This window comes from Porites lutea, chromosome 10, assembly GCF_958299795.1.
Source record: "Porites lutea chromosome 10, jaPorLute2.1, whole genome shotgun sequence".
NCBI classification, from domain to species: domain Eukaryota; kingdom Metazoa; phylum Cnidaria; class Anthozoa; order Scleractinia; family Poritidae; genus Porites; species Porites lutea.
Window position 1 is genome coordinate 21,186,953 of NC_133210.1, and position 19,683 is coordinate 21,206,635.

General features: G+C 38.2%; 2 protein-coding genes across 2 annotated transcripts in view; one reads left to right on the forward strand and one right to left on the reverse strand.

Annotated features, from left to right (window-relative positions):
- LOC140949654 (uncharacterized) overlaps positions 1-19,683 on the forward strand; it is a 460,765-nt gene that overhangs the window by 354,944 nt on the left and 86,138 nt on the right. The gene's annotated exons all lie outside the window — the stretch shown is intronic.
- On the reverse strand, positions 14,269-18,065 carry LOC140950774 (neural cell adhesion molecule 1-like). Its single transcript, XM_073400004.1, has 5 exons — positions 17,975-18,065; positions 17,424-17,735; positions 15,183-15,455; positions 14,853-14,882; positions 14,269-14,655 (listed from the first exon to the last, which is right to left on the reverse strand). The coding sequence occupies exons 1-5, from the start codon at positions 18,063-18,065 to the stop codon at positions 14,519-14,521; spliced, it is 843 nt and encodes a 280-aa protein (XP_073256105.1). The 3' UTR covers positions 14,269-14,518.

Genomic DNA, 19,683 nt, shown 5'->3' on the forward strand with positions numbered 1-19,683 from the left:
GGGAAAAAATGCTGACCGGTGAGGCTTAGTAACGATCCCAGAAACAATTCCAAGGCACATTTCGGCTTCAGTCTCCTTCTCGTTTCTAAAGTGCCGAACGGTAGTTGGAATCAGATGGCTCTATTTATTTAACCCCCTCACTATTAATTAGCCCTACTGCAGCGGAGCACCATGCGTAAGAAAATGAGGTAATCTGCCCATCCGAGAAATTTTGGTAATCACGCGACCGTACGCCCGCCCGCTCGACCGACCGTCCGTCCGCACCACAGACATACCAATGTAAAATAACTCAATCAACAGGAATGCCAACTCAAATACAACTCGAGGTTATTTTGGCGGAAAATGGCATAGCCACCCGCGCCCGCGTCTTGTAAGGCAGAGACAAACAAAGAGTCAATAAAGATGAAACCGGAAAGAGGAATGTATCCTTGTTGTCTAAAGCATTAGAATAATGTCATGTACATGTCCTTATGGAACGGTCCTAGGTTTTACCCAAGCCTTCTTTATTGTGTACTGCTTTTTTTCGTATTAAATCATAGTATTGCGTGACCATATGTGTCTCTTTTATTCCTTTTGCAACATGTTTAGGTTTGGAAAGTAATGGGTGCGGATTTAAGTTAAGGATTGGGGTGGTTATGTTAGGGGGATGAGGATCCCGTAGGGATAGTCTAACTTAGCTGAAGGTAGTCTGGGGTGGTTATCCAATACCTTCATGTTCATGCTGATGAAGCAAACCGGAAGGATAATGTACCATTCATAAGGTTACGTACAGTCATCTGCAAAATGAGTTAATTATGTAAGGTGAAATTTCAGTGAAATGTCTTGGATTGCATCTTTTTTTACAGTTTCTCTTTAAAATCTCGACTAGAATTTATTCGATCTAAAAAAAGCTTCGGTTAGGTTGTAGTCCCCGGCACAAATGAGGTTTAAGAATTTTTTAAATAAGTTTAGAATATTTTTAATGGGGAAAACTAGGGGTGGATATATTTATGTTGTGAAGGAAAAAGTAAAGTTTTGAGGCTGATGGAAAAAAAAAAACTATCTGTTACGGAACAATATACTATATAGATTTAGCCAGGGCTAAAAGCGAATCTCTCGAAATATACTTAATATATAGATTTAGCCAGGGCTAAAAGCGAAGCTCTCGAGAATGTTCATATAGTTTGTTCAAACAAAATATAAAATCTTGTAATGCTAAGCGACGAAGGCATGCAACGCCGGAAAAAAAAAAGTCTCCTTTGTTTTTCTTATCTCGTTCTAAATCCCTGTCGCCCTTTTTCTCTTTGAGCTTCGCTGGCCTGCCGCCCACTGTCTCTTTTTCTCTCTCTTCTCTTGCTCTATATTCCAAATTTGTTGACATGACAATTTATCTAAGCTTAATACTTTCGACAACACAGATACAGAAACAAATTCCGCTTTCCGTCTTCGTCTTCCCGCAAAAAAAAACCTCCAGTTGCATTTGGGTTACCATACCTGTTGATTGAGTTATTTTACATTGGTATGCCTGTGGTGCGGACGGACGGTCTCTCGGGCGGGCGGTCGGTCTGTGTACGGTCACGTGATTACCAAATTTTCACAGATGGGTAGACTACTTCATTTTCTTACCCAGGGTGCTCCGCTGGATCGCTTCGCGCGCGAGAGCTCCGCTACAATTTACTCAAAAACTAAGTCGTTTTATTCCAAACGGAGACGGTAACGAAAACGGCAAAAAAAAATCAATAGGTCTAATTTGCAATAGAAAACAACAACAACAATGCTCGAGCAGCAAACGTTTCTGTTCATTTCTTTCCCATTGATGTTGCAACCTGACACTTCCTTTTTGTTGCTTTTGTTCCTCTTTGCTTTTTTCACCATCGCATTTCTAATTTTCTCACCGCCGCTGAAAAATTTTTATGTTGTTCTTCCTAGGAAATTCGTCTCCTTTGTTTGTTGTTGTTGTTTTTGTTGCTGTTTTTTATCTCTCGCTCTAGCTCTCTGTCACTCTTTTTCTCGTTGAGCTTCGCTAGCCTGTCGCCTACTTTCTCTGTCTTTCCCTGTCTCTATATTCCAAATTTTGGGGCGTGACAATTAATCTAACCTTAATACTTTAGACAACACGGATACAGAAACAATATCCGTTTTCCGTCTTGTCTTTATTGACTGTTTTATTGTCTCTGCTTTGCAAGACGCGGGTGGCCATGCGATTTCCCGCCAAAAAAACCTCGAGTTGCATTTGGGTTGCCATACCTATTGATTGAGTCATTTTACAATGGTATGCCTGTGGTACGGATTGACGGACGGACGTAGGTCACGTGACTACAAGTCACTACCAAAATTTCTCCGAAGCATAGATAACCAAGTTTTCTTACCCATGGTACTCGGTGCTCCGCTTCGAGCGCTTCGCGCGCGAGAGCTCCGCTCATACTGGTAATGACTGTATTTATTCGAATAAGCGCCCAACCTCGAATAAGCGCCCACCTCGAATAAGCGCCCATCCTAAAGGCAGAAAAAGTTAATAAGCGCCCAGCCTCGAATAAGCGCCCACCCCACCCCCTTCTAATTAGTCTTATTTGTACACCCAAAAATAGCAATCATGTTCGATCACAGTAGATTAGGCCTAAAAAACAAATAGACCCATTCGTGTATTGTATTTGCATTAGCTGTTGCATCATAATGTGGCATTCACCAGTCTTTCCTACAATGCTCCGTTAGAGAGACTATGGATAATTGGGCAAGTTCGACAAGTTTAGTTTACTAGTAAATCTTGGCGACGAATCTGGTGGCGTGTAAACCAGCCTTTTAAACATACTTTTTCTCATCACGTCTCAGGTAAACAGTACTCTGAGGCCCTTTTTTTATCATACAGACCTCGGACAGAATTTGTTCTTTTTTGCCCTATTTAAACCTATAATTCTGCAGTTTTTCATAATTTTGCAAGAGAATTTGCACTCATTCAATATCCGCGACGATCAAAGCACGCGCTTCTTTTGCACAACAAATTATAGCATTGAATTATAAAACGTTTTCATGAAGAGAACTCTCAGATAATGCCGGGACGTTTCAGTTAGAAAAATCTGGTCCTATGTGATATGCAGGGTAATAATTACGGGCTTTAAATGAAAACGATAAAAAAAATTCCCAAAATCACTTTTCGGCCAGCCGGACGGGCTCTCACTTTTGACAGGCACCAAATTTGCAGTGCGACTAATAGAGTTACCATTTACGCTTCAACATGATAGAGAAATTGTTATGTTTAGGTTTTATTTCCCTTTATTTATAAAACTGTGTATGGTTTTGTTATGTGTAACCTTTAAAAGCGAGTGATATTTACGCGCGGAATTTACGCGCGGCGTTTTGAGTATTCCTGCATGCGATGTTTGTGTTCGACTTGAAACAACCGGTGCAGCGATAAAAATTGCGAGAGGGACTACTAACAATCAATAAAATAAATATCATTCGGTGAAACATGTACAGAGACAATAATTTTCATTCACGAAGAGAAGTATTGAGAGTAAGGTGTCCCTGAAAATCATGAGTCAGGTAAGCATAAGTTTATTTATGTTTTAAGCCGGCTCCCGGTGTTTGCTCTTTTTCAAGATGAACTCGAGGCAAGAAAATCGCTCAGAGCTCTCTGTTTACAGCCAAAATCATAACTAAATAATCTTCGGAACCTTTTCTTTGAATTTGCGGCTCTTTAGAAGACCACTTTTTAGTGATAAGGATTCAGTGGTTAAATAAAGTTATTACTTACTTACTTACTTACTTACTCGACTTCAGGTAACCGAAAAAAAAAAACATCAAAGACAATAATTGCTCAGGCTTACCAGTCGAGATGCTGCTTCTGAAGGTCGTCAAGTGTTCCAGAATCGCTTGAGACTTTTCAACCCTCTTTAAAACGCCTCAAGCAAGGGCAAGTGAGTAAGCTCTTTTTTGAAAACGATGCCATCCGAAATCGGATTTCCAATAACTTTGACAAGCGGTGCATTTGTCAGCAAAAAGCGCAATAAACAAACCAGCCATGAATATTACAGAACAATCTTGATAGCAGCTGTATTTCATTTTGTACACCAAGTAGAAAAAGACAGTTTAAAACACCACAAGATGACACAAAACTCTGTCAGCTCCAGCTATCAGTAAGGAAGTTTCCTGACGCTGCATAAATTTTCCGCCTGAACTCACCTGTCAAATTTTGACCAATCAGAACATAAGAATTGGACGTAGAGCGTGATCAATGCGTGACAGTAGGGAGCTTAAGCAGCGACGTTTTTGAGCGACGCACGTCAACCGGAAATGGACGTTTTGCACTCTTGAGCCGTGATTTTGAACAAATTTTTGGGCAGATTGTCTCTATAAGAATTAAGACACTTGGCAATATAAATACGGTAGCGTCAAGGCTTATTAAAAGAGCAAAAGGCTCACTTCCGGTTGACGTGCGTCCCTCAAAACCGTCGCTGCTTACGCTCCCCAGTGAGAAAAGTCAAAAGCTATTGCCTTCCCTGCATGTAAATGTAATAGCCGGCCGAATTTTCGCGTCCGAGGTCAGTTCGAAATCAACGTTTTAAAAGTGCTGCTCATGAACACGACTTATCTCATATGCGTTTTAAAAAAATTGAACTTGAGCCTGCGATCATTTGAAAAGTATCAACTTGTCAGCGGATACCTTCAAAAAAACACTCGGACTCGGGGTAGGTACCTCATGTATGGGGACATATATTGTACCGCTTTTACCAAATTAACTTATAATTTCAGTCTTTCTGCTTGGTTCCATGTTGCCTTGAAGCTTTGTTCTCTGTTAACTTGTTGCTCTGTTTCCGTGTTTCCTAGTTACTCTCTTTCCTTGTTCCCTTGTTTCCTTGTTTCCTTGTTACTCTGTTACCTTATTACCTTGTTACTCTGTTACCTTGTTACCTTGTTACCTTGTTAACTTGTTACCTTGTTACTCTATTACTCTGTTACTTTGTTACCTTCTTACTCTGTTACCTTGTTACCTTGTTACTCTGTTACCTTGCTACCTTGTTACCTTGTTACCTTGTTACTTTGTTACCTTGTTACCTTGTTACCTTGTTACTCTGTTACTCTGTTACCTTGTTACTCTGTTACCTTGTTACCTTATTACTCTGTCACCTTGTTACCTTGTTACTCTGTTACCTTGTTGCCTTGTTACCTTATTACTCTGTTACCTTGTTACCTTGTTACTCTGTTACCTTGTTGCCTTGTTACCTTGTTACTCTGTTACCTTGTTACCTTGTTCCCTTGTTACCTTGTTACCTTGTTACTCTGTTACATTGTTACCTTGTTACTCTGTTTCCTTGTTTCCTTGTTACTCTGTTCCCTTGTTACCTTGTTACGTTATTACCCTTTTACCTTGTTACTATGTTACCGTGTTACCTTGTTACTCTGTTACCTTGCTTCCTTGTTACCTTGTTACTTTGTTACCTTGTTACCTTGTTACCTTGTTACTCTGTTACTCTGTTACTCTGTTACCTTGTTACTCTGTTACCTTGTTACCTTGTTCCCTTGTTACCTTGTTACCTTGTTACTCTGTTACATTGTTACCTTGTTACTCTGTTTCCTTGTTTCCTTGTTACTCTGTTCCCTTGTTACCTTGTTACGTTATTACCCTTTTACCTTGTTACTATGTTACCGTGTTACCTTGTTACTCTGTTACCTTGCTTCCTTGTTACCTTGTTACTTTGTTACCTTGTTACCTTGTTACCTTGTTACTCTGTTACTCTGTTACTCTGTTACCTTGTTACTCTGTTACCTTGTTACCTTGTTACTCTGTTACTCTGTTACCTTGTTCCCTTGTTACCTTGTTACCTTGTTACTCTGTTACATTGTTACCTTGTTACTCTGTTTCCTTGTTTCCTTGTTACTCTGTTCCCTTGTTACCTTGTTACGTTATTACCCTTTTACCTTGTTACTATGTTACCGTGTTACCTTGTTACTCTGTTACCTTGCTTCCTTGTTACCTTGTTACTTTGTTACCTTGTTACCTTGTTACCTTGTTACTCTGTTACTCTGTTACTCTGTTACCTTGTTACTCTGTTACCTTGTTACCTTGTTACTCTGTTACTCTGTTACCTTGTTGCCTTGTTACCTTGTTACCTTGTTACTCTGTTACCTTGTTACCTTGTTACTTTGTTACTCTGTTACCTTGTTACTCTGTTACCTTGTTACCTTGTTACTCTGTTACCTTGTTACCTTGTTACTCTGTTACCTTGTTACCTTGTTACCTTGTTACTCTGTTACCTTGTTACCTTGTTAATTTGTTACTCTGTTGCCTTGTTACCTTGTTAATTTGTTACTCTGTTACCTTGTTACTCTGTTACCTTCTTACCTTGTTACTCTGTTACCTTGTTACTCTGTTTCCTTGTTACCTTCGTTTTACCTCGTTAGTCTGTTACCTTGTTGCTTCGTTACCTTGTTACTGTGTTACCTATTACTTCAAGAAATCTAGGAATGTGTGTAGACGTAATACGTCACATGCACACTTGTCAGAGTTAAAGCGCACTTGCTATTGAGATGCCTAGGACGCCGGGATCAGTCAGTACCAGATTGTGGTAATGTTTAACTTCCCCTGCGGCCTTGTTTGATGGTTTGTATGGTATGGCGTGGCAGTGCGTAAAGAACTGTAAAAGAAAAAAAATGCGATATATACGTCCAGGAACGATCTTGTTAGCAAATTCTCTCCGCAATTTTTGCAAAGAAAATAATTCACCGAAAATTTTACGAGACAATCACTTACAAATATCGCATGAGTAGAAAAACCAATAAAACAAAATTCTAGACTTAGATCTCGCAAAAGTAACAAGGACTTTTCCTGCTACCTAAAAACACTGGAAAGGTAAGAAATATCGCAAAAATAGCAAGAATGACAAATTTAAAAAAGTCTGACAATGGACTAATCTTGTAACGGTGTAGTCAAGATGCGTTCAAAATTTTAAGTGGCACTCCCTTTTATAGTTGCCGACATCACGAGGCAAAAAGCGATAAAGACAATCTCGACTGAATGAATTAGTGACCTTCAAACTATATATCGGTGTATTACGTATCGCACAGAGTTAAGTGTTTGTTTAATTTTAATTTTCAGTCGTGCCACTGTACGGAATCCAACTTATCTTGATACAACTGATATCGCCCATTGTATTATTCCTTATAGCCGCAAAAGTTACAATCAATTCAGATATAATAATTTGGCATATAAGGTGATCCACAGTTAATGTAAAAAATGAAAACGGTGTTGAAAGAAAAAAGAGAAAAAACGATTTTGCTTTGATTTGCATAATGAAAAGTGATCAGATATCAGTTGCATTGCAGCATAAACCTCAATGTTGGACGTAACAGATCTGACCTCGAGATCAGGCAAAGCCAAGAGTTGGCAGTTAGGTCTGACGTTAGGGTTTGTACAATAAGGTAACATAGTAACAAGGTAACAAGGTAACAGAGTAACAAGGTAACAAGGTAACAAGGTAACAGAGTAACAGAGTAACAAGGTAACAAGGTAACAGAGTAACAAGGTAACAGAGTAACAAGGTAACAGAGTAACAAGGTAACAAGGTAACAAGGTAACAGAGTAACAAGGTAACAAGGTAACAGAGTAACAAGGTAACAAGGTAACAGAGTGACAAGGTAACAAGGTAACAGAGTAACAGAGTAAGAAGGTAACAAGGTAACAAGGTAACAAAGTAACAAGGTAACGAGGTAACAGAGTAAGAAGGTAACAAAGTAACAGAGTAATAGAGTACCAAGGTAACAAGGTAACAGAGTAACGAGGTAACAAGGTAACAGAGTAACAAGATAACAAGGTAATAAGGTAACAGAGTAACAGAGTAACAAGGTAACAAGGTAACAGAGTAACAAGGTAACAGAGTAACAAGGTAACAAGGTAACAAGGTAACAGAGTAACAAGGTAACAAGGTAACAGAGTAACAAGGTAACAAGGTAACAGAGTGACAAGGTAACAAGGTAACAGAGTAACAGAGTAACAAGGTAACAAGGTAACAAGGTAACAAGGTAACAAAGTAACAAGGTAACGAGGTAACAGAGTAAGAAGGTAACAAAGTAACAGAGTAATAGAGTAACAAGGTAACAAGGTAACAGAGTAACGAGGTAACAAGGTAACAGAGTAACAAGATAACAAGGTAATAAGGTAACAGAGTAACAGAGTAACAAGGTAACAAGGTAACAGAGTAACAAGGTAACAAGGTAACAGAGTAACAAGGTAACAAGGTAACAGAGTAACAGAGTAACAAGGTAACAAGGTAACAGAGTAACAAGGTAACAAGGTAACAGAGTAACAAGGTAACAGAGTAACAGAGTAACAAGGTAACAGAGCAACAAGGTAACAAGGTAACAAGGTAACAGAGTAACAAGGTAACAAGGTAAAAAGGTAACAGAGTAACAAGGTAACAAGGTAACAAGGAAACAAGGTAACAGGGAAACAAGGAAACAGAGTAACTAGGAAACAAGGAAACAGAACAACAAGTTAACAGAGACTAAAAGCTTCAAGGCAACAAGGAACCAAGCAGAAAGAGTGAAGTTATAATTTAAGTAGGTAAAAGCGGTACAATATATGTCCCCATACATGAAGTATCTACCGGGGACTCGGTGGGTCGATACCTGAGCCCGCGATACGGTCAGGCGATACTGGTTAGCAGGAACACTATTTTGACAGCTGTCAATTAATCAAAACATGGATGTACAATATCAGGTTTCAGGCTCCCAAACTAGTTAGAAAGTGTGAGATCAAACATTGGTATGCCTGTGGTGAGGACGGACGGAAGGTCGGGTAGTCGGTGTACGGTCACGTGATTGACGAATTTTCTAGGATCTGGATGGATAGTTTTCTAAGCTATGGGGCTTCGAATTGAGCCCGTGATCAAATAAAATATCAGCGCAAAACTTAAAACACTACGTGACCTCAATGGATAGAAAAATGAGCCCACGATACACTCAGGTGATGATGGTCAGCGCATACTCTAGTTTGACAGATTAACCTTCATTAGAATGGCGAATATTCGAATTAACAGACTACGAGTGTGAGTAAGACATATCCGTCCGGCATGTAGTGGAAAATGCCAGATCGTGTACCTGAGCGAACCTGAGCCCACGTTATTAGTTTTCTGATAGTGGTCTGCACATGTCCCATTTTGACAGCTGTCAACTGACCTTAATTTGGCTTGCTAATATAACTTTAAACGACTGTCAGCCAACTGACAGCCTTGCCCGGCGTAGTTTCGCTTTTATGTTGAATTGGTAAGTGTGACATATTATATCAGCTTATATGTAGAGGCAAAACGAGTGGTCTTTCATCTGAGCCCGCGAGATGGTCATGGGATAATTATCAGCGGATGTCTGATTTTAACAGCTGTCAATCTAAACGTACTCATACGGATGGCTTACATAACTAAGAGGCTAGTAAAGTTGTGCAAGATCTATTGTGACATTTGACATCGGCTTATATGAAGTTTGTGTACGGGTGGGCGGGCGTACGCTACGTCATAACCAAATTTTCTCGATTGGATAGTTTACCAAATTTTCTTACCCATGGTGCTCCGCTGAGCGCGCGCTTCGCGCGCGCGAGAGCTCCGCTACTACACTAATTGCTGAAAATGGTGAAAATTTAATAACCACCCACCTCGAATAAGCGCCCACTCTCAAGGTCCAAGAATTTAATAAGCGCCTAGGGAAGTTAATCGAATAAATACGGTAGCAAAAAAAGAAAAAATCCGATCACAATTTCATACCCCACCACCTTCGATAAAAGTCCAACCAGAATGCCTCCTGGAAGCAACATTAACAACCATTTTCTACATTTTTTCTTCTCCTTCCAACTACATTATACAAGATGAAAAACGGCGTAAAAGTACTCCTAAAGGAATGTTTATTCTCTTATCACTTTCGGTCACGCACGCCACAAGCTTGATCACGTGGGGATGAGGTTTCAGTATTTTCATCAACTCAAGTTCTGAAAGAAGATCCTTTCTGTCTGAATCCGGTGCATTCGCCATATACAGAGAAAGTAAACTAAAATAGTCCATAATGTGTACTAAAGAAATTGTTCGTTGAAAACGAAGCGCCACAGTTAACTAGATTAAATGATGTCTACCGTGGCCCACATTATAGAACGATGTTTATCAGAAAATATGGGAAAATAAAGTAAATTCAAAATAGTTATGGATATTCTTCATCGCTTGCTCTCAAAAGTTACTTTCTGCAACTTTTCAAAATGCTGTAGCATGCACGTGAAACAAACGAGACTGTTTGTGTATTCGTAATCCATTGTTTCAGTATAAATTTACCAAATCGTATAAACTTAGATCAAGAACTACTACCTCACCTTTCAGCATTTTTGCCGCCACTGTGATAATTTCCTGATTGTCTCTCATGTTCCGCAACGTCGCCTTGGCAACGTCAAAGAAGGCGCCTTTGCCGATTACTTTAATAACCTCCACATGTTCTCCATTGATCTCCCAGCTTCTTCGCGAGGGATGAAGAGGCATGTAATCTTCCCCTCCCGGAATCATGTATTGTCAGCTTGCTCTGCTGCGCTTGATGGTTGTTCTATTGGCTCTACAGCTTGTACGAGTTTCTGCTAACAACAGTTGTTAGGAAAATATCATTTGCTTTTCTTTAACGAATTTGATACCTGCCCGGAAGTAGGCGAAACATTGGAGACCTTTTCTTTTATTGCCGCGCGAAAATTAAAACCCACTGGGGCCTTGAGCTTGATTTAAGAGGGTACGGAAAAAATCAGAGGAAATGGCCTTAAACGGCTACTAGCATGCATCTAATGTGTTTTAGATCTTTAATTTTGAATACAGAACACAACGTTTCAAAAAAAGGACCAAAATTAAACTAAGCATTAATTAAAATATAGAAGGGTATAATGTTTTAAGAAAGCAGACTGGAAGAAAAAAAGGAGAAAAACAAGAGAGTCAATAACAGTATTAAATCTTTAAAGTTTAGCGCTCTTAAACGCTTAAGAGCTTTAATTTCATGGATGTCAATCATCTTTTATTTTAATCTACACGATGATCACCTACCAATGGAATGGTTTCTCCGCCTTCCTGTTCTCTAAAATAAAAGTTTGAATGTGGTAGTTAAATCATTTATTTTGGAATGTTCTCTTGTTTGTACTGGTATGATAGTTAGAGTTAGGATATACCAGTACGAATGTTTCCATCAGCTTTTCAGAAAGCTTGATGGAAGCAACTCTCAGTTCATAAAAGCCTTTCAGAGAGCTTTTATAAACTGAGAGTTTGGTGTATAATATTGGTGGAAAACGAGTTAAAATGCGATGTTGCACGTCTGTTCAACTACGAATCAAGCCTCTCTTAAACAAATCACGCTGTTGCAGGTTTTAGAAAGTAGTTCTATGACTCCCTTTTGCAAAAACGTTTTGCAACCTGCAACATCCTGATTTAGACAGGTTTTATTCGTGAGAGGAAAAAGGCGCAACTTAGCTTTCAGACTCGTTTTGAAGCAATTTTGCACAAAAGAAGAGAGAGATAGAGGGTTAGTCCGCAGTTTATGTGATATTTGGTTTTCTCTTTTCATAGGCATGCCTTGGTAGCCTGCAAATACAGCCATCCCTCACAGAAATCTATGGTGAAACGCCATAGCAATTTTGCACTTTTTGGGTGAAATTTTGACACTTTCCATTCTATTTTCCTTTATTTTTTCTTTTTAATTTGTTTTCTTTTGATTATTTCTATCGTTTTTTTTATTTCTTTTCTTTTATTTCTTTTATATTTATTAAAAATTTCTTTTCTTTTAATAATTTTCATCTTATTTTTTCCCATTGTTCCTTTTTTAACTTTAAATGTTTCTTCTTACTTTTTATTTTGATTTATTTTGTAATTTTTATTTTATTTGGTTATACAATTTTTTGTTTCATGAAAAATTACAGTGATCTAATTTTGAAAAAAAAAAGTCTCTAGCCCAGCAACGCCATATACCAGAATTCCTTTCGCGCAACGGAGCATTCCTCGTGCGCTTTTTCTCGCTTCAGTCAATCGCCCGTGCCACATTTCTTCATGCAACATGTCGAAAAGGAAACAAACGTGGGACAAGTACAAGGAGACGGTAGAGACGGAAATCCTTAGCCCAAGCCTTTTTAAACCGCTCGTTTGGAAACGTTACATAGATGACATCTTCTCATTATGGACTACAAACAGACACAGAATAGAACATTTCATTGAACAAACAAACAATTATCACCCTACGATCAAGTTTACGGCTGAAATTTCCGATAAGGAAACAACATTCCTGGACACCTACATCTACAAAGGCGAAATATTCGAAAGAGACGCAATCGTCCTTGATGTGCGTACTCATTTTAAACCAACTGAGACATTTCAGTATACCCATTTTAGTTCCTGTCACCCGCAAGGAGTTAAAAAAGGGTTCATTAAAGGGGAGGCCCTCCGACTTCTCAGAACAAACTCTTCCAAAATAATATTCGTAGATAAAATTACAAATTTCAAAGCGCATCTGCTACAGAGAGGTTACCCAGAGGATCTCATTAACACAAACCTCTCAGAGGTGAATTTCAAAGACAGGAAACTAGCCCTTCAACAGAAACAAAAGATAAACCTGCGAATCTTGCCTTTTGTCACACAATACCGACCATAAGTGCCCAACCTAATGCAAATTCTCATGAAAAACTGGCATTTAATAGAAAAACAACTATTACTGAGCGAAATCTACAAAAAACTGTCCCTCGCATCTGAAGTGAGAAAAAGCGCACGAGGAATGCTCCGTTGCGCGCGAGGAATTCTGGTATATGGCGTTGCTGGGCTAGAAACTTTTTTCTTTTCAAAATTAGATCACTGTTTGTAAATTTTCATAAAACAAAAAAAATTGTATAACCAAATACAAAGAAAATTACAAAATAAATCAAAATAAAAAGTAAGAAGAAATAATTAAAGTTAAAAAGGGAGAATGAAAAAAAATAAGATAAAAATTATTAAAAGAAAAGAAATTTTTAATAAAGATAAAAATAATTAAAAAAAATTAAAAAGAAAAAATAAAGGAAAATAGAATGGAAAGTGTCAAAATTTCACCGAAAAAGTGCAAACTTGCTATGGCGTTAGCGGGCCACCATAGAAATCCCTCACTGATGATGTAAAATCTGTTTAGAATCTGGTAAGGAGCTCTAATTGGTTGACGAAGTAATTGTGTTCTTTTCAGCTATTGTTTACGAATGACTACCCTGGGTACCAGAGGTTTTTCCCGCGTGCAGCGGGAATTTTCGGTGTTGGCCGAAGGCCGACACATCTTCGCACCTTCGCATCTTCTTTACCTAGGGTAACGAATGACAGACAAAAAAAAAACAAAAGGTCGCAAAGGTCAAATGTAAACATAATGCATGCCTACCACAAAACATTTAAAAGAAGAATGCGAGTTTGCGGCGGGAACGTTGCTTATTAATGCTGTGCGTTTCTTTCAATTCAAGAACTATATAAATTGCATTGGGATTACCAACAGAAAAGTCGAATCATTTTATATTATTGCCAAATGATATTTCTCAATTTTATGTAAATGCACACCTTACATCAAAATAATGTCCGATAAATTCACTACTGAGAAGAACTTCACGAAGCTTAGTAGTGGAAATTCGTGTTAAAGTAATGCAATTTTTTTTTGTACTCAGGATTGGACTGGTTTTTACTGCTCACTAGAGAGTTAACAAATACTTCTCACGTGATTTAAAATATTAACATAAAAATGGATACTTACTGATTTGAAAGTAACAAGCCTGAAATAAACAGCACTTTTCTTAGCAAGTTACCTTCTTCAAACAGTTTTAACAAATGCAGTCTTTCGCCAATGGTGCAAAAAGTTAAGTACAGTCCCACCCCGGCCCCGCCGCATCCAATGCTAGTCTTTCTGTCATACTTCTCTCACAAGAAAGTTAAAGACGTGACATTGTCTTACCATGATCCTTTTGGGGTCTTCCGGTTCTTTTGGAAGTAAAGAGCCCTAAATTCGATTTTGAGACGACATAAAGGCGATATGATGTCGGTAAGTTGGGTTAGGTTATTATCGTCTGAAAAGGGTCATTTAGTTCACGATAAGAACATTAGTGCGTGTAGACAAATATCATTAATTTCAAGGTACATACGCGTCCTTTTTTCTACGCCATCAAACTGGTTTGCGCTCTGATCTATTGACGTGGTTAACTTTGTAATCAACCATCATTTTTCAATTCTGACATATTTAATCAGACCCTAGATCTGAGCAAAAAGTTAAAAAACAACAACAACAATATTTTTAGTTGACTGTTGAGATTTTGGCAAACTCTAAGGTTAACCAGCACTATTTTTGGGACCCAAACCATGCACCTCGCCCAACAAAAATTAAAGTTATAGTTGATTTAAAAAGTTAAAGTTATAAGAGACCAATAAACATGGACGGCTTAAAAGAAGTGTAGATTTACTGAAATAAACCACATTAAAAGCTTTGGTTCAAAATCATCGAAAGAGGATACGTCATTAGAGGGCTCAGTATGTTACCGTGAATATAGTATTGACTACAATTTCTTACCTGAACGAAGGCGCATTTTCCAAAGTACAACAATGAGAATAAAGAGTATGATCGACAATAGCAGAATTACACTGATGTGGGCACCGTGAAGGACTCCCGTGTTATTACTCTCAGACCCTGGAACTTTTAAGAATGTAAAACATGAGTATAAGAAAGAGACAAAACTGCATTTTAATTTAAAATCGAAACGGTTACAGAGTATGATTTTGTGAAATTGATTGCTTGCGCTGAATGGTAATTTATCTTGATATGTCGATTATTATTGGAAAGTGATTGTCATCGATGATTGCTATTGAATCCTGAATATTAACTTGGCTTACCTGCTTTTTTTTTTGGCGGTTTTGTCGAACCTGAAAACGAAAAAAAAAAACAATAGAAGTTTACGCTAAACACGAAAGGTTTATCTTGCTTCTGTAATTTATCATACCCTACAGTTCTTTGCTGAACTAAAGAAAACAGCACAAACTTCGCCTAATAAGGCCATTCGATATACTTTCTTGGTAAGAAAAAAAAATAATGGCTTAACGAACAAGCTTGTTGAGCTCGACGTCTGTCGTTTCAAAAGCGGAGAAACTTGGCGCAACCGTGGACAACTTTCAGTATTCGTTGTGATTGTCAGAGAAAACTTGCTAAATTATTTATACACCTACCGTCTAACACTTTAATCCGCTTGATGTCCTGTTCCATTGAACTCTCTCCATACTTGTTGGTCGCGGTTACTACAAATTCATATTCCTTCCCCTTCTCGATTTCAACCGCATAAGAATGGTTATACACATCAATTACGGTTGCAATTTTCTTCCACTCATCATCATTGACGAACCTTTGGTAGACGGAGTACTCTATTATTGCCGCCCCATTGTTATCTGGTTCTTTCCATTTTAGAATTATTCCATCAGTTACTTCGACAGCATCAGGAACATCTGCGTAGAAAGGAAGGAAAGCTGCGCGTTGAATTTATAAATACTAATTGAAATAAAAAAATACGTACTTGAAAAAACAATTTCGTCTTCTTCAATTCCACCGTTACTCTATCAACCATAAAAGAATCATTATGGCCTAATGTCAAAGGCATTTTTTTAATCATTAGGGAAACTCTGTATTATTATATTTAGAATCGCATTCAAGGCAAAACGCAAACGGCAGATTCAGGTTGACATTTGTGTCCGGTTTAATGTAATAAAGATTAAATTACAAATAAATAGAATCAATAAATGAAGATCACGTGTTATTAATTGACGTTTGACGTTTTCTGTTTGTCATAAACGTGATTTTAAATTTATCTATCGTTTTACAAACTATTAGGCCAAAGCAACACGCCCAACTTTACATGAGACGAACCGAATCGCAATTTGGGCCGACCTAAACTTGTTAACTCAGTAAGTTAGTCTGTTGGGTCAGACGATGAACTAACAATGAGACATCATCACCTGAAGCGGACGGCTAGAACAATTTGCTTGGTCCAAACTTATTGCCACGAAATTAACTGAGATAGACGTCAAACTTTTTCATATGAAAATTTATATTTCGATGTTTCGATGTTTCGATGTTTCGATGTTTCGATGTTTCGATGTTTCGCCTTAACCATACCAAACTGTTTAAGAAAACAATATTTTAGTAGAATTTCTTATTTATAGTTATGGAATAACTTATCCCAAAAGCTGGAGACTGAATACTAAAACCTGACAAGTGCATTCAGAAATCGTTGCAGAAAGTATTACAAGAATGAGATAACAGACTTTGAACCTGATCGCTGTTGTTTGGGCAAAGCACCACTGGTATGATTTCTTTTTCAAAAGTTATAATTAACAGTTTAAATACGTTACTTCTCCTGACAAATTCTTTTTCTTTCCTTTCATACATTGCAATCTATTCTTAAATTCCGTGGACTAGCCTACCAGTCCTTTCCCAGCAAGCCTGCGTGGCAGGCGTTTGAAAGGGAAGGGAGTTTTAGGCGCGAGAGAAACCCGAGGCCCAGGGCGCGCGAGGAGGGAGGAAAGGAAACGCCTGCTAGGAAACCACTGTTTCGCTATCCCGCCTACTATTTATGAATGCAATAATAGCGCAACTGTGAATTACCAGCTATCAAATAAGTCTGGTCGCGATGCACTTATTTTTAGCTTTTGTCTCCCTAAAACAAGAAATCTGAAGTGAAGTATATTTATGTGTACGTAAGTTCAAATGCGGTCGTCCGTTGAAAGACGGAAAGTTGGAACGACGCGTGGCTTGTTATATAAAATCCAGCATAAATCTATTACGTTGTTTTCTGAAGGAAACGCGCTGGACTTCGCATGCAATGTTTCATGTTTGTCTGAGAAAAATTAAAAAACACTTTTCTTCTCTCGAATTGGAACTAACAGAGCATACAAAAGAACGCTAGTAGCCGGAGGAAAGAAGAGCTGAACTTCGAAGATCTACAAGAAGGCTACAATCAGTTATTAAAGTAAATTCCTGGCGGCCTTATAACGTCTACAACCAGCAAGAAGAAGTCTTGAAACCAAAAATCATCTTCAACAATCTGGTCGTTGATTAAGCGTAACCCGGCTCAGTAGTCGGCGTTTGAGGTCAAACAGCAGATAACAAGCCACAGGCAGCAGGATATTTCCTTTCTTTCTCCTAGTGAGCAAAACAAGCCGTTAAGTTGGGAGATGACACTTCTCAAAACCGGTCAGTAAACCTCATCTAGCTGACGGATTTTAAAATTAAATCAATTTTAAAATTGAATCAAATTAATCAAATCCAATTGCAATTGTTCCAACAGAAGTAATGCCACAACTAAAATCAAAAACTGAATTGTTGACAGTAGTTACGGAATAAGCCCAACAAAATCTAATCAAAGCTTTCTTCTTAAAAAGACGAATGAATGCAAATTTAATTAAGATTTGTAGTACCTCCCAATACTGAGATTCTCTTCATCTTTTCCTGTTGTTTTTTACTTTCACCACATTTGTTTGAGGCAGTGACCACAAATTCATAATCTCGACCGATCTTTAAATCGACAGCAACTTCACGAACTGAGACACTAGTTATATCCTGTACTTTAGCCCATTCATGCGACGTGTTTCCATCATTTACAATTCTTTGGTACACAGTGTACTTTGTGATGGGCGCACCACTATTCTGTGACTCCCCCCACTTTAGATTCACTTTCACATTTTTTCTCTCGACCGGTAGGTCCTTTATTAAGGCGGCTTCTGGAATACCTTAAAATACAGAGAATGGGTATGATAAGTAAAACTGCTCACCGTGCACACTTCCGCTAAAAAATTACCTCTGTCAGGATGTTTTAGCAGAACATTATTAAAGCGAATTTGACCCCACAATACTAATCCTCCAAAAAAGAAACAAAACATCTATTGTGATCATGCGAATAACATGTACAAAAAACGCTGTGTATTAAAGGTTGTGGCAAGCAAAAACGTAACATTATTAAACAACTAACCTATCTGCCCTACATAGACCGTCTTGCAAGCCAGGCCGAACCCATTTTCAGCTGTGCAGTTATATAGTCCAAAATCTACACTCGAATTCATTGTCAAGAGAACGGTGCTCTCAGTAGCTTTGACCACATTAAAGTTGGATCCATCAGGCTTGTACCACGTGAGCGTTGGTATTGAAAAAAGCATCTGACTTGCAAGTTAACGTTACAGTGTGCCCAATGCAAGACATTGACGTGGACGAAGTAAGACCTTGTATGACGGCTGGATCTGTCAATTATCATCTGATAAGAAACTATTATCATCACATCATCAATCATTCTTACTACCTATAAGGGTTTTGAACTATGCTAAAATACCATTTATTATTTCATAATTTATATTTATTTGTATATTACATTTTTTAACAAGCAAATAAGGTATTCAAGCGGGCATAATATAAAAGTAAAGAAATAGGAATGAAATTGTAACTGTTTATTTATTCGCGGGTAGTCGCATCGTCGCACTGGCACACTGCATGTAGGGCAAGAAAGTGATCCACACAGGAAGGCTTCATCATATTTTATTTAAATGTTGATAAAGACTTCAGCAACCGTCGGGTCTGTTATATAATTATGACTGCTCTAGTGTCAACTATGTAGAAACAAGATAGGATTTAAACCTCTCCTGATAGATAAACATGCTTTCGCTCGCTCTTCAAGGTATATTTTTGCTCCATCATCCAAGTAATATTCAATGTTGTTCTCTCTTTCTTCTCCTTAGAACTTTCTTCTGATGTGCTGATCACTTCAGTGCTGAAACCCCGCCCCAACCTCCTGCTGTTAAAGTTTTCTTCAGTGGATGGCGTACTGGAGTATGGATGACCAAGTTAGTTTGCTTTAGTTGGTTGGGCGACTTTGGAGTGGTTGTAGGGTTGTCAGGCCAACATTAACGGTTTTAAGATATCTGAGACGATGCTGCCACCTGCAAAGGGTTAGGCCCTCCGGTCGGCAAAATACGATCTCAAAGCACTAGTAATATACTAATATGATCTGGCAGTGACCACCCCTTGCCGGTGCTTATCTCCAAGCAGCAATCCGGTTCAGGTCACATTCGATTGTGTTAAAACGTACAACGACAAAGTGTTTAGTATAAACTTTAAGACTAATAAAATCCATACCTAATAAACATTCACGTTTTGACACTCGCACAAGTCTAGGCTGGGATGACCTTTTACCAGAAGCAAGACAGTTAAATTGAACTACTAAAGTTTAAAACTGTAAACAAGAGCTGATTTACACCTCTCAACACAGAGGAGAGCGCCAAGCTCTGTACTGATTTTTTTTGTTGTTGACCCAATCCATTTTATTTTTACGGTGTGGCGCTATTGTCGAATAGATTCCCCAGCATATCAGAGCACTGATAACATCTTATAAAATTTTTAACAACGACATCAATAGCCTTATGTTCATCAAATACCACCACTCGGAAAACATGTAAACCAAATTTTAACTTTACTCCTTCAAACTGGTGTTGATGGCGTTAAATAGCACCAAGGTCTGAATGGGGGTACCTCGGTAACACTTAACACTTTTTTTGGCTCTCTAATATGAAACAGTTAAATTTTAGGCATTTTGACACTAAAAGTGAAAAATTAAATGTAGCAGTAACCTTTTTTCAAAAAGAAACAAAAACGGCTCCAAAAGGGCCAATATTATTTTGTATAGTACACCAA